The sequence below is a fragment of the Anopheles coluzzii genome, chromosome 3 (genome assembly GCF_943734685.1).
Source record: "Anopheles coluzzii chromosome 3, AcolN3, whole genome shotgun sequence".
In the NCBI taxonomy this organism is placed as follows: Eukaryota; Metazoa; Arthropoda; class Insecta; order Diptera; family Culicidae; genus Anopheles; species Anopheles coluzzii.
The window spans coordinates 95,142,333-95,158,536 of record NC_064671.1 but is presented as its reverse complement, the minus strand read 5'-3'; the positions used below and the strand labels follow the sequence as shown (position 1 = coordinate 95,158,536).

The following is a 16,204-nucleotide window of genomic DNA, read 5'->3' as shown; positions in this document are numbered from 1 at the left end:
TTCACAAGTTATGCTTATATCGAATATATGCTATCCTTATAATTAGGAACTCTTAATATTTGGTATGACCAACCTTTGCCTTTAGCACCGCTTCAAATCGACGAGGCATACTTTCAACGAGAATCCGTTGATATTTTGAATCGATTTTCTCGCACGCTGTTTCCAAAGCATCAAATTAGTCGTCTTTGTTCAAGACCGATGTTTTGTTCACTTTATCGTCCAAATAACATCACACATTCTCTATCGGATTATAGTCGGGAGATTGGGGTGGCCATTCGAGCACCTTAATTCGCTTTGATTTGAAGAACGCAGTTGTTTTTTGGCCGTATGTCTGGGGTCGTTGTCTTGTTAAAACCGCAATTTATTTCTAGACCAGATTTTAATAATGAAACCTCCAAATGTTCATTCAACAAATCAATATACACATCTGCGGTCATTATTCTCTTGATATGCACCAATCTTCCAACTCCAGACCACGCAAACAATCCCCAAACCATAATGTTACCATCTCCATGCTTTACCGTCTTCTGACGTTTTTGTCCAAACAGCTCATAGGGGAAGGTAGGTAAAGACGGACACGTTAAGGGAAATGGTAAAAATCTAGGGATATATAAGTGCAACGACCATGAAAATGTGCATACATTATCTTACACTCATATTTTATCAGAAAATGTGTTGAAATTTTTAAAATTCCATCGATTTTTGCGTTTTTTTTCATGAATAAAAACATGTTTTTTTTTCGTGCAGTTTTGAAATGTTCGGGTAAGACGGACACCTGATATGGGAAAGATGGACACCATGAAGGGTAAGATGGACACCTTTAGAAAAGGTTAGAAAGTGAAGAGTTTTACAGTATTTTAACAAATTCTATCGCTTTCCACGTCCTGGTACGTTTATAAACCAATTCTTGGCCTATTGCAACGGCGATTCACTCAGCCATGAATTTAGGAATTGTAAACGGCGCTTGTAATATATCGTAGAATGCAGCATCTAAAGCATTATTGACATATCGCGCACTTACAGCTGACGTTGCTCCAGTTTACAGAACAACAGTCTAGAACTTCCTTTTAGGAAATTACTCCGCAAAAAGCCCACAACCCCAGTATTTATGAGGGTCTTGTTAATAGTTTAATCCATTTTCCACCATGTCAAAATTCAACATTTGATTTTTGTAATCCCATAGAATTTCTCATCTATTTCTGAACAATGTCGTATTAATGCCTCATCTTTTTATTGCTTAAAGTTGTCCAAGTCGTGACAAGATATTGGATTTCGTGAAGCGCCTCATCAGCGTCGAGCGAGTAACAGCATAACGAGTGGCTACTATTTTGACCGGTGTTTCATTTGCCGCTTATTTATTACTTTTTCTAGTTACTGATTGGTTTATAGCTTCGGAATACCCTTATTTAAGGTATTTGAAGAAATCTATTCATCACCAATTGATATAAGAAGTAAAATAAATCAATAAGTTCGGTGTCCATCTTTCTCTGCAACAAAGTGTCCGTCTTTCCCGCTTTGGTGTCAGGATGTTTAAACCACCAGAAAACAATATTTTGTATTGCTTTTATTCTCGTTCTTTCGCCAGTTTTTTCATTAATGATCACGACAACCCATTCATGAAATAAAACTTCCGGAAATATAAACAATACAAGTTGTAGAGCTTAAGATCGGCAGTAGAAGAGCTTAAGACTTCTGCATTTATGAGAAGTGTCCATCTTACCCACAGTGTCCGTCTTTACCTACCTTCCCCTATGCATTATTCAAGTTTACATTCCCAAAACGCTCTCCGAATAGTTTTGGAGCTATTTCCGGTAGAGTGTCCTTGGTGAATATCTTCTTTGAATATGTCATTGAGATGTCAATTGATAGGAATTCGTCTGGCAAATTTGTCTGATGACTGATCGGAGGTGGGGTGTTAGTTAGCAGCGGTTTTATGCCCAAAGTCAAGTAATCGTGCCATATTTGTAGTATTTTTGAAAAAATGAAATGAATTACAAATGAATAATGAATTCAGTCTGTACATCTATAAAGGCGATTTATTAATTTTCACAGCTTTAAAATCGATTCTAACTTTCAAGTAGTTTTTAATAGTAATCAGATGCCAATAGTCGCTTCGCATAGGCCGTTCTGGGTGTCGTAGAGATAAATATTGTTATTAAAATTGTAGTGCATTTTTTACATCTCAATAATTTCGGATACCAGACATTATTTATAATTCTTTATCAGAATTCAATATTATGTCTATACTTTTATATAAATCTATACCCTTTCATTGAATCTCTACAGTTTCGGTAGATGCTAACCCAAGCTTATGATCAGAACTTAGGTTATGATCAGATATGCTATCAAGCTTAGGAACACGTTCAGACTGCAAATTGTCCGGATTTTTTTTTAAGTTCAGTAGGGGTTGATATTCATATTACACTCATAATGAAACATTCATGAAAACAACATAATATAATAATATTTAATGCAAGCCTATCAACTGCGATTAGTAACGGCTCAAATTATTATGCCATCAGCTATTTATTTACACGTATTGTTTTGTCTGTTTATTTTTATAGAGACTTTGAGCCGATTGGCCTCATTTGCCTCTTTTATTTACACGTATGATACACGTCTTTTAGTGCTCAATTCTTTTCACAGCAATTCCTAATTACAGATTCATAAACTCGACCTCAGAACATGTGCCACATGATTTTCATATATTCGGATGCTGAACCTTCAAGTGGTTATTTTATTCTTTGTCTACTCATGCCACACTGAAAGTAATATTTGCAACATATTATATTGAACCGATAATATTTTTAACCACCCAACATAGTGGCTCGTCCAAGAACTTTTTTACACGAAGGGCTAATGCCATTTTTAGTTAATAACTTAAGCCCACGAAAATTATCATTTTCGATGTTATCGTAGATTGGCATTAAATTCATCTACTTTTTCAAAAATTTATGGATGCAACTATCCAAAAAATCAGATTTGTTCTATGTATACCTCGCTTAATCGTGGGACGGTATCAACTGCCGTCATTAAGAACAATTATGCAATAATTCTACAGTTTATTTTTATGATATAGCTTAACTCACTGTTTAAAGTAAGTTATATACAATCTGCAGGAATTTATATTCCACTTCTTTTACAATATTTCACATAGCAATATATTTCGATATTAACACTTTCACTCTACCACGTAAATATTGTTAAATTAACATTTCGTAGTTATTAACGTATTTTCTTCCCAAATGAAAGCAAACAAAAATCTACCGTACCGTTAACTAAGTAACGTTTAGTTGTAAGAATGGCTTAATCATATTTAAACAAAATATTTGAATTATATATATATATATATATGTATATATATATATATATATATATATATATATATATATATATATATATATATATATATATATATATATATATATATATATATATATATATATATATTATGTTTCATTTATATTTATACCTTTCTCTCGATTTTAGCAATTACTGAGTTTTTTTTTTGTTTTGGTACATTTGATACACATTTTAAGACAACCTGGATTTTAAGAAAAGAGATTAAATAAAATAAATATTGTTAAGAACATCACTTTTTAATGGAAGCATTAAAAATTTTCATGTTTCAATAGGGTGACATTTGATGGATGGATGTGGAACGAAATTAATGCATCAATGTAAAAAAGTTCTAGAGATAGCAACAATAACAGTAAAACACATTAGTAATTTATTAAAATAACTTTCTTCAAATAAACTTTTACTGATACACTCAATAAAGTCCAACATTGGTGATACACCACACATGTTTCGAAAATGATTTAAAATATGTTTCGATTATTTGTTTCCATGTTAATTACGCTTATGTCGAATTTGAGCAAACTCCAAAAATGCAAGGCCGGTGTAAAATTATATACTTACATTGGGATTTATTTACGAAGGCAAAATACCAGCATTACTAATGTTGTTGAAACGGTTCACAGTTGCAGTTGTTGCTATTGCAATTGAGGTTCTGCCTGATGCTGGAGATGTTGCAGTTGTTACTACTGTTGTAAAATAGTAATCGAATCCATAGTATTGGACGCATTCGATGTTAGAATTGTTTCTTGCAGGTCTGCGTCGGTACTGCTTCCAGCTCCAGATGATCCTGTTGACATGGCTAGTGTTCCCATGGAGTTTACATCAAATGCAACAAGATTACCGGGAGATGCGGAAGGCGAGGTTATTTCCGTCATCGTAACGGGTGCTGAAATAGGTACTACGAAAATCGATTGCGCTGATTGATTTGAGATCATTTGCAGATTTTCAGATTGAAGATCAACATGCGGCGAAGGATTCGTTGTTGGTGGCGAATTACATGTCGCAGGAGGACCAGAAGACACATTGACCTGCGTCGGGTTCATTTCCTCTTTTTGCTGTTTTAGGAACTTTTCTAATTCTAAAAAGTGGCGTAGCTTCAACTCCTCATATTCGATGTGCTGCCTTTGCAATAATAGTTGTAGTTGTTGCCTTGAGCTTGGCATTAATGACAATCCGTATAAATGATTTTGAATGGCAATCAAATTATTACCGATATCGGCATTGTTAAATGTTGGCTCTGGTGAAGGTAGTGGTTGCTCTGATTGTGAACTTGTAAGAGTTTGAGATTGTAGAGGCTGTTGAGACACGATCGTATAACTAGTGCCATCCATCAATGAAGATTGTATTCCAGCTGCAAGATAATACTATTTTAATAACATAAATAAACCAGTAAATAAACATTTTCTTACTATGTGAATTTGTTCCTGTCGCAACCTCTCCTTGTATTTGTGTGTGTGATGGATGTTGTATACTTATTCCGTGGGTAGCGTGTTGATTTTCAATCATCTGCTCTTGTGTATCTGAAGTCGTTGAAGGTGATACACTATGCTCCAACTGCAAAGAAGATGTTGGCGTTGTTGCTTGTTGAATGCTACCCTGAGAGGAATTCGTATTGATGAAATTCGGTGCAGTTGTTTCCATGTTTGGAGTTTTTGGAAGCACTTGATTCAACATCACTTCAAGATCATTTGTAGTAGGAATTTCACAAACAACCGTTGCCGTTTGTTGTTGGTATTGCGAAGATTTTTCATCCGTTGGAGATGAGAATGCCGTACTCGTAGGGATGTCAACAGACATCGCAGTACTGACAAGATCATGTTGCGTATTCGATGGCAATTCAACCGAAAAAGGAGATTCTTGTACAGTGTGAACCTGGAAACGCGACACTTTTCTTATCAAAGGTCTGGCATCATTCGACATATTAATAGTGCTGTTGGATTCATCAGAAGGACTGCAAACAACCGAATGCATTTGTTGCTAAAATGTAAAAAAAAACTCTTTAAATGAAGCTATTATTAAATCTTCAAAAAGTATTCAATGTTTACCGTTAAAGTATGCTGATCCGTGACCTTTGGTGATTCTGCGCAAACTGTCAGCTGTGACAACTTCAACTGCAAGGTTGTCAGATTGGTAGAACTAAAATCAAACAGATGCGATGTAGTAATTCGTTTTAATTTTTTATTTTTCATTTACTACTACACTGCGCGAAATTGAAAAACCACTACCGTATATTTTGGCAATAATTGTGGATTTACTTTACCGATTGAGATTTTTTTAGTTCAGCATGTTAAACTGTTAACTGTAAACCTTTCAAGCACATTACTTTAATATATTGATGAGATATGTTTCAATCATGCTGGAATATATCTCAACACAGGTGCGAAATAAGAATACCACCATTGCGTGAAAACAGCACATACTACCAAGAAAGACTGTGAAAATTTTCTCTTTCTAGATGAAATTAAGCTCAAACTTGATGATTACCATGTGTGGCAACACTACTGATGCGATAAACGTAAACATCATTTTTTTAAGTTAAGCCAATGCTCTTGCAAAACGATCAGTAGTAGTAGTATACAAGTTTTTATTGATTTGAAATTTGTGTATAGTGTACAATGGGTACTCTTGTAGCATTGTAATGGGTTCGAATTCGTTTTCTTTCCTCATTGTTTGAACAGTTTAGCTAGCCCTGCCAAGTTGAATTTTTAAACCTTGCAGAACGATCAAGGTGATGTGCTTTATATTGGAATATTTTTTTTTAATTAGTGCATTGGAGCTATTGAAGTGAATTTAAGTGCACAAAATGTCGGAAAATGAACCAAAACACTTAACATTATATAGATGAAACAGTTTGACAGAGATAGGGCTAGAAACAGTTTTAAAGTATCCAAATGTTGCAAGCATGGATTACTTAAAGCTGGATTTTTGACAAACATATTGCAGTTATCAAGTGGTCAGCATGCTGTTCAGCTCTGACAGCCGATGAAAAATCATTTGGTTACCCTTGTTTATTTTTTTATACTTGAAAATAGATAAAAACAAACAGCATAGGCATGCTAAATCCCTTATTTGTGAACATTTGCAACAGATCGCGTATCACTTGCTATAGTTTATATGTCAAATAAATTAACGAATCACTGAACTAATTTTTACCAATGAAATCTATTTTCATTCCTAGAACGTTCATCATTTACTTAAAATATATGTTTGATATGCTACAATCAATAATTTATTAAAAGTCTAATTAGCTATTTTTATTTCGCACCTGTTTTGGGCAATTTTCGAGCATAATTTAAAAAAATCTCACCAATATATTAAAGTAATGTGCTTGAAAGGTTTGAAACAGGTTATTTTAACATTCCGAATTAAAAAATCTCAATCGGTAACGTAAATCTATATTTTTTTCTTCTTTGGTACAACAATCGTTATCGGTCAAGACCTGTCTGTGCCACTACTTTCAGTGACTTACTGATTACACATAGCAGGATAGTCAGTCCTACGTATGGGGGCACGGTCTATTCGGAGCTTGAACCCATGACGGGCATATTAACAAGTCGTACGAGTTGACGACGGTATCACCAGACCTAGGAAATCTAAAACTATTGCAAAAAAATGGTAGAGCTATTTTAATTACGCACAGTGTATTTGCATGTACCTGTCTATACGATCTACACTTCCGCGGTTTGGAAATTGTTTTTCGCAGGCATTAGAAATACTCGATTCAACGCTACTATTAGATTCTTCTGATAATTGTTGTATCGTGTTTGCCTCCAACGAATCAACGACAGCAGAGACGTTGCTTAGTTCAGCAGATGTCCGTCTCGATGCGTATTGTTGAGAATGCTCAACCGATTCAACGGTAGATGATGGATCTAACGATGGTACGTTTTTTTGTTGAGCAGATAGCGACACAAATTCGCCTGCCACGACTGCTGCGTAAGTTGTTCCTTCAACGACATATTCTTGAATTTTGGAAGGGACATCGCTGACTGTGATTGCGTCATTTGGTTCGTCCCAAGGAACCGCGGCTGGATCCGATATGATACATTCTTGTGATTGATAAAATATCACCTGCGTTTGCTGCTGCTGTTGCAAATTCTGCAAGTGCTCAGTTTCTGTGGGTAAAGAACCAGGGACAGTATGTGGAGAAACCATCGCGGAAAGTGCTGTAGTGCTAGTTTGCGAAGATAGACCAGTTGAAACGCTTGGTTTATTCGCATTCACATGAGCATGTGTTATGTTTTCCAAGCCGATCTTAAGCTGTTCCAATGTTTCCGGCATTCGATTGCTATTAGACATCAATTCGCGAGACCCTAGATCGGCTGAAACCTGTCCAGATATCAAGCCAATCTGATCTGTTGGTTTGATTTGTTGATTCTGTTGAATCAGTTGTTGTTGTTGTAGTAGCAGTTGATGTTGTTGTTGTTGCAGTTGTTGTTGTTGAATCGACAATTGTTGTAGTTGCTGCTGATGTATGTGATATTGCATCTGCTGTTGCATTTGCTGGTGTTGAACTGCAGTTTCATCGGTATTATCTGTGATTGGTTGAACATTGAAAGAATGTTGAATTTGATGATTTTCAATATCTGTCAACTGATGTTGCACGAAAACTTCTTGTTCGTGTAGTAAATTTTCAAGATTAGAAGGAATCGATTCCGCGTATTCCATAGTTAATGACTGTTGGATTGTCATACTTTGCGAAGCATATTCAAGCGAATCATGTTGTAAGGAGTTCTCCACAGAGGTTATTATTTGCTGCGTAGGTTCTGCCAAAGAGTTGTCTACTTCTTCTACATGTTTTGATTCCATCCCAGTCTGCAAAGTACTAGCTATATCTGAATCCTCCTCGGTTAATAACGAGTTAGTTGGATGCTCGCAATCATCTAATGCATTAGCTGTACCTGAATCCACCACAGCTAATAATGAACTCGTTGGATGCTCGCTGTCATCTAATACACGGGGCAAGACAACAGGTGTTACAGAAAAACGTGATAACTTTCGTTCTTTCAATTGTGGGGTAGCCATGGGCGTTTTGTTTGGTTCGATGAGCACTGATTCTTCTTTACATACATCAGAAAGATGCGTTGACATATCATCGACACCTTGAAGAACCATTTCATCTTTGTTACAATTTGATTCAATACAGTTTATATTTGATTTTAATGGCTGATACATATTTTGACTAGAAGATTCCTTTACGGGAAGATTATTGATGGCTGTAGAAAGTAAAGCACCATCAACTGGATCACTTGCTGCAGTTAGGTGTAATGGCACTGAGGTAGAATTACTCTCTTGTGAGCGTTCGTTATGATTAGCCATTATTGCATTGGTATCGTGTGCTGCAAAATATTCTTCATTTGGAATCAACTGTGTCGTTAATTGACATTCGTCTGATACTACTGGTACAGTACTCGTAGTATCATGTTCACCAATGCTAGAAGTAGGATTCAAAATATTTAGGTTGCTCCCAGATGTAATAGTGTTTTCCGGCGTGTTCTCATGCGATGTGTAATCTGTACTAACAGTACTAGCTTTGCGTGAGTTTTCATCGCAACTGCTATTATTATCATTTGCACTATCATCAGTTACTGTGGAAATATATGTCACAATCCCCTGGTGGTTGTCATTTCTTCGATCGGCCTCACTGTTTATATAATCTTTATCGTGAAGTAAAGGAAGCAATGTCAAATCAGCGTTATTTTCATTTCCTAGCTCTGATTTTTCTATTGATATTGCTTCAATGTTTGATTGTGAGGATATCAATGCCGAGTTAACTTGTTGTTGAGATAACGGAGAAGAAGACGTCGAAGATGTTGTAGTGCTTGAAATTCCAGTACCAAGAGTTTGCCGGTCAATGATTGTTGGATCAAAGATATAGGTAAAATTTGCTGCTGTTGTCGACGTTTCATCACGCTAAAATACGATTGCGTAATTCATGTGCACAAAATACAGAAAAAAATGCTGTTAACATCAGGTTTTAATTCAATTGTTTGAATAAAAAAAACTTAGCATTCGAAGAGATTCAAAAAAAAATATATCGTGCAAAACTAATGTTATTTAACTGCATTACTAATTATCTATAATATAAATTCTAGTTGTAGACAAAATTTGTAAGTATTTCTATAAATAAAACAATTTTCTAAATCATACAAAAATAAAACGTTGTTATTAAAGTCTTCTACAAATATCTATAACAATATAATAGCAATATTATTATTTCTTCCAAAACCGCAGGATTAATCTTGAATCAATTTCGATTAGTCAAAATTCAATAGTTGTATCAAAGTGAGTTGATATACAGTCAGAATTCATTAGTTGAACGCTTTTTAGTTGACATGCTTTTTAGTTGAACGCTCGATAAAGCGGTTTAAAAAAAATACAAAAATCTCATGGCTTGCCGAGAAAAATTTCAGTTTTTTTTGTATGGAAAAACGTGCCAACTAAAAAGCACATATTCAATAGTTGGCAGGGAACGACGTTGCTGACAAAATTTTATATTTTATTCGTCTCGTCTGTTTAATCCACCTTGGTCGTACGATGAGCGTTTTCACCACCTAAAATCGAGCGGGTCGTATCTCGAGGGTCTCCTGTATACGTTTTAACTTAAGGTCGCAAAAACACGAAGCGTATAAAACTGCTTCTAGACGACCCACAAAGTGTTCCACGACAATTTTTGGCGACCATTTCCATCTGTCAAACCGTCTACGTTTTAGCCAAGGTCTTTGAAAGAGAACAGGTCGATGCGTTTAGAGTAAATTGAAAGAAAGCCATAGGAAAATTTCGACAGGTAAATTAAACATTGTTTAAGTATAGCGATAGACGTTGCTAGGGGAAGGTAGGTAAAGACGGATACTGCGGGTAAGATGGACACTGCGGGTAAGATAAACATAAATGCATGAAAAAGGTAATTTTCGAGTAATTCAACAATGTAGAATCCAAACTGAAGGTAAAACAAAACAATTGAGAACATTTTTTGTGTAATATATGCGAAATTGGTTGAATTTACAAACAAAACAAATTTTCAATCGTGCGCACCTTTGTGGATCTAATTTGATTACTGCGGGTCTTAAGCTCTGTAACATGCATTGTTTATAGTTTCGGAAATTTTATTCCACGAACGATTTGTCATGATTGTTAAACAAAAAACTGGCGAAAGAACGAGAATGAAAGAATTTAAAAAAAATGTTTTCTGCTGGTTTAAACATCCTGACACCAAAGCGGGAAAGACGGACACTTTGTCGTAGGGAAAGATGGACACCGAATTTGTCGAGTTAATTTACTTCTGATATGAATTGGTGATGCATATATTTCTTAAAACACCTTAAATAAGGGTATTTTGAAGATATAAACCGTTACGCAACTAGAACAAGTAATATATAAGCGAGAAATTAAACACCGGTCAAAATAGCAGTCATTCGTTACGCTAATACTCGCTCTACGCTGATGAGGTTCTTCACGAAATCCAATATTTTGTCACGACTTGGACAACTTTAATAAAAAAAAAGATAAAGTACTGATATCAAATCGTTCAGGAATAGATGAGAGATTCTATGGGTTTACAGATATCCAAAAGTTCAAACTTCAATGTAACAAATAGCTGGACCTAATAACAAGTCCCTCAAATATGCTGTGGTCGCGGACTTTCCGCGGAATAATTTCCTAAAGCGAAGTTTTAAATTGGTGTTCTGTAAGCTGGTGCAACGTCCACTGTTAGCGTCCGATATTAAAAAAAGATGCCTTAGATTCTGCATTCTACGTTCTATTAGGAGCGCCGCTTACAATTCCTAAATTCACGGCTGAATGAATCGTCGTTGCAACTGGCAAAGAATTGGTTTATAAACGAACCAGGACGTGGAAAGCGATAGAATTTGTTAAAATACTGTAAAACTCTTCAATTTCCAACGTTGTCTAAAGGTGTCCATCTTAGCCTTCATGGTGTCCATCTTTCCCATATCAGGTGTCCGTCTTACCCGAACATTTCAAAACTGCACGAAAAAAATCACGTTTTTCGTTCATGAAAAAACGCAAAAATCGATGGAAACTGAAAAGTTTCAACACATTTTCTGATAAAACATGAGTGTAAGATAATGTATGCACATTTTCATGGTCGTTGCCCCTATATATCCTTAGATTTTTACCATTTCCCTTAACGTGTCCGTCTTTACCTACCTTACCCTATCACTTACAAAAAGAGTAAAATACATCGAACAAAAATGACTTGATTAGAAAATGTGTGCTGTAGTAATAATCTGGACATTCATGTAATGAGTACAGTTCGTTACAATATGTCTATCATTACATAAGCAATCTATATGAGCATGAACACTAAAATGAGTAAGAAGAGACTTTTTTCACTCATTTATATAATGAAAAAGCAGACTTATATATAATGAAACTTTATGAAACTTTTAGTAGTACACGTCCAAATGTTTAGCTTATGTTAAGCATATTATTTATATTTAAAAATATAGGAGGTCCACTAGCATGAGCACTAAAACAAGAAGAAAAAAAGTCACCGCAAAACCAAGAATAATAATAAGTTTTATACACATCATGCTTCAGGAAAAAATATTATATAAACAGTACTCAAACAAACCAGGCTGATAAAAAGAAGTTTAATAAGATGTAAAACGGATAAAAACAGATTTAATTTTCGTAACTTACAGATCTATGTCTCTGATGTGTTTTAAAATTCGAACGCTGACGTGTTAGAGACGCATGGCGCACCTAGTAGAGATAGACGATTGTTGTTGAAATTTACAAAAATATTCGTTGTAATCACGCTCAAAATAATAAATTACGAATAGTAATCTAGCATACATTTGTAGCGCGTTTGCGGAACAATGGAATGAATAAGGATAAGAAATATAATCATTATATCACTAGATCTTTTATAGACTGATCTTTTTATAGACTTTGTTAAGAAAGTGCAAGAAGGGCAATTTATTTATTCGAACATTAATTATTCAAAAGTATTTTATTGATTGTGCAAATTTATACAATGTATTTGTGATGTCCATAGTTGTAAAAAACACAAATGCTGCTCTCGACTCCGGGTCGATCCGTTAGTTTAGTCGTATGACCCATCACTAATGTACAGTGCACATTCTCTACAGGGTGGTCAATAAGTTCGAATACAATTTTTCATCGTTGTCCAGCTTTGTACCATGTACAATCAGTGTAACCAAACGTGGGAAGCTCCACGTATTCATAGAGAAAAACATGAAAATCAATGCTGCGTATTACAAGAGACCGAGGTCCTGGAGAAGGTTGTGGCCCCAGCACTTCAGGAACTGTACGGGAAGGATCATTACGTCGTAATTACGTTCGTAATTTTACGTCGGAATTTTAGGGCAAGTGTGTCACCTTAAGCATTTCATGTTATAAATCTCATAACCATTTTACATCCTTTTCCTCACTCATAAATGAGTTTCGCTTGAAAAAAGTGCAAACAAAACTGTTTTTGAAGCGTTTTAAAAAGGGTCCAAAAAGACGTTGTTTATAGTGACACTCGTATGGGTTAAAATAGTGCCACCAGGTCAAAATAAACGTATTTCTTAGATAATTGGAAATTGTTACGTTTGTGGCACTAGTGTATGCTCAATACTACATGTATTGAGTCACCAATGAACTTTTTTTCATCACAAACTGTATCGCAATATGGTTTGTTACTGGTCTGTTTTTCCGGGATGGAATCCGTTTGTAATATGCGCGCACCACACCGCTGTACGCTACAACAATGTTTACATTTTTGAAAGCTCGCGCCTATGGAAAATGGTGGCACACTTGCCCCAAATAGAGGTGGCTCTTTTGCCCCAAAAGTTGTAACTTTTTTGAAATTTGATTTTTCAGTGACAAAAAAAATTTTTTTCATCTAACCCCACAAAAAACGTTTAACGTTTTCTCAGCTTTACGGTGGTGTAAATATTTTCTGGGTTGATTGTTCCCATGATTTTTTAGAGCTTATTTGGTTTGATTAAAAAACCATAATATTCTGCTCAATTTTGAAACTCAACATAAATCAGTTCAAAACAATGGGAAAAATCGATTGATCTACATGAAATTCGGCACAGTATACCTAATCATTGGAAAGCAACCACATGTATACACAATTGATCATTTAACTAAAGTTTTTATGGAAAAAATGCTTGGTGGCACTCTTGCCCCTATCGCACACTTACCCCAAATTCCGCTACGTGAAAATCAATGCTGCGTACTACAAGATCAAGGCCCTGGAGAAGTTTGTGGCCCCAGCACTTCAGGAACTGTACGGGAAGGATCATTACGTCTTTCAACAGGACGATGCACTGGTCCACACGGTGAATATCGTCCAAGCGTGGTGCCGAGGCAATTTGACTGATTTTCTCGATAAGACTTCTCCGATCTCAACCCACTGGACTTTTATGTATGGCCATACATGTTCGCCAAGCAGAGCGAACATAAATGAACATATTGAGCAATTTAAGAAGGTTATTTCCAAGATCTGGGACGAGATGCCGATAGACCATGTGCGTGCCGCGAGTGATTCTTTTGAGAAGCGTCTTAAGCTCGTAATTAAAAACAAAGGGGGTGCGTTCCCCGCTAATATACCCTAAACGTTCTCAATAAACATAGCTTCCATAGGAAATGACTTGAAAAAGTCTATTTATTTTTAACACATTTTGAACGTGTATTCGAAATTATTGAACACTCTGTAGATTACACGTGATTGTAGACGGCAAATACACGCGAATACACGCTGTACATTCGCGACTGACTGTTAACTAACCTCTGAAATAGTGCGTTAAAAGAATCCTACTCACGGGGTAACCAGATACATTCACTCTGCACTGCTCCAGTTTGTAGTAGCAGTTGTTCTAAAATGATTCTATGGCCAATTTTAGATCCAAACTGATTGAACGAAAACAGTTTTTTATGTAACGAAAAGAGAAATTTGATATAAAAATAGCAATAGTAGGGTCATTTGTCAATTGTTGCACACTTAAGGGAACATCCAACGTATTTAATATGTTTGACATGGATGAAACAACAATATTCTTGTTATTTGCGTCTAGCATACATTACTACTGGGTTTTCCAAATCAGTTTCGAACGTAAATATTGTTCTTCACCGCATCTAAGATGTATTTCAACAGCTATCAAATAGTTTATTTGTTTCAACATGAAATTTCAGTTTCAACACATGATTTTCAACACATAACAAAGAACTGTCAAACTCAATCCAGCCTGAGTTGTGTTGAAAATCATGCTGTAGAAATTAAAATTTATTTTGATGGAAATGAAATGTCAGATCGATGTGGAACGACATTTTGCATGCGATGAATAACAATGAGGCGGTTTCCAATGACTGATCGATGACGACCGATAGTTCATTCTGTGGAATGATTCACCGATGAACAGGTTTTTGGTTAATTTTTAGCTAAAATTTGACCACTGTGGGACCGTTGAAATTCATTTTTGTTCATTTCAGAGTCATTATAGTCCATTTTGGTTAATTTTTTATTCATTTCATGAAATTTTTGATGCCTGGGTCGTGTTATACATATAACTGAAGTTCATTTTTATTGATCAAGTTCATCGCAAACAATCGATCATCATCGATCGTTGGTCAGAAAGAGCCTCAATGTTTACATTGGAAAGTGACTTGGAAAACTTTGTATTGTTTCATAAATATTTATATTTTATTTTAGGGATAAAAATTATGAGTAATGGCAAGAAATACTGATTTTCAAGCCTATTCAAAATTCCCATTGTTGAATACTAACACAAACTCCAAATTCTATTATTGCACACGATATATCCAATTATATCACACTTTCCAATACACTGAAATAGATAAAATGAGCCCTGAAATTGGCGTTTTCTATCGGTTAGTGTTTAGGACAATACGAGACGCTGTTAAGTTATACGTTTGTCCTTGGTTCAAGCCGGAATTCTGCAAAATAAGTAGCGAACTTGCACCTGCCACTGCACGCAAATTGTAAACAAAACACTGTCAAAATGATATCACAATGAAAAAGGAGGTAAACCTTATATTGTGAGGCACAATTCTTAGCATTTTTGCTAAGAAATCCATTTGTTTTTATCGAAATTAGTCTAAATATTTTCATTTGTGTTAAAAAAACCGAAAAATACTCTTTAAAAATAATAAAATTGTGGTATATGTGGCAAAAATGCTCAATATTCAAGGAAAAGTATGCTAGCTTTCATAAAAATAATATAAATATAAAAATATAAAAATTTGGATAAACAACAATTTATACACAGTGTGCAATAATTGGGTGGTGTGCAACAATTGGCAAATTATCCTATGTTTATATTCACTGAGACTGCTCGTTGATGAAGTTTTATGCAACTGCTACTAATTAACATGAAACGAAATAAACCAACGAGGTCGAAAATCTCTATAATACAACAACAACATCTACATGCAAGGCATGGAGAAAGCTTTAGGTTACCCCGAGAAAATGATTCGTAAACGTACTGTGACGCATAGAGCACTATAACAATGCTGTCAGATTGAACGACGAATACGATAAAACAAGCTAGGATTTGAAATGTATTTAGCTCTATGTGAAAATGTTCTAGTCTTAACGTGGGTACTTAAAGATAATCCAAGTTGATTATAAAAATAAAAAAAGTTTTACAATTGAATAAGTAACCCAATTAATATAAACCCAACGTTCACTAGGAAATGAGTTGTAGTAAAATGTGTACAATTAATTAATAAACAAAGATACCATGCTTATGTTATAGCATTACATTTTTCAAAATAATTTGATTTTGCTAAGTATAAACATCTAAAGCATGTTCAAAATATTTCTTTTAAAAACGTAGTGTGGGTA

General features: G+C 35.1%; 1 protein-coding gene across 1 annotated transcript in view; it reads right to left on the bottom strand.

Annotated features, from left to right (window-relative positions):
- Positions 1 to 16,204, bottom strand: part of LOC120956334 (uncharacterized) — a 76,732-nt gene that overhangs the window by 38,247 nt on the left and 22,281 nt on the right. The window contains exons 8-13 of the mRNA XM_049609184.1: positions 12,025 to 12,087; positions 7,016 to 9,273; positions 5,406 to 5,496; positions 4,770 to 5,337; positions 3,922 to 4,711; positions 3,473 to 3,544 (exon numbers count right to left, since the gene is read on the bottom strand). Coding sequence (XP_049465141.1) covers positions 4,044 to 4,711; positions 4,770 to 5,337; positions 5,406 to 5,496; positions 7,016 to 9,273; positions 12,025 to 12,087 — 3,648 coding nt within the window. The 3' untranslated portion in view covers positions 3,473 to 3,544; positions 3,922 to 4,043. The remainder of the gene's footprint in view (positions 1 to 3,472; positions 3,545 to 3,921; positions 4,712 to 4,769; positions 5,338 to 5,405; positions 5,497 to 7,015; positions 9,274 to 12,024; positions 12,088 to 16,204) is intronic.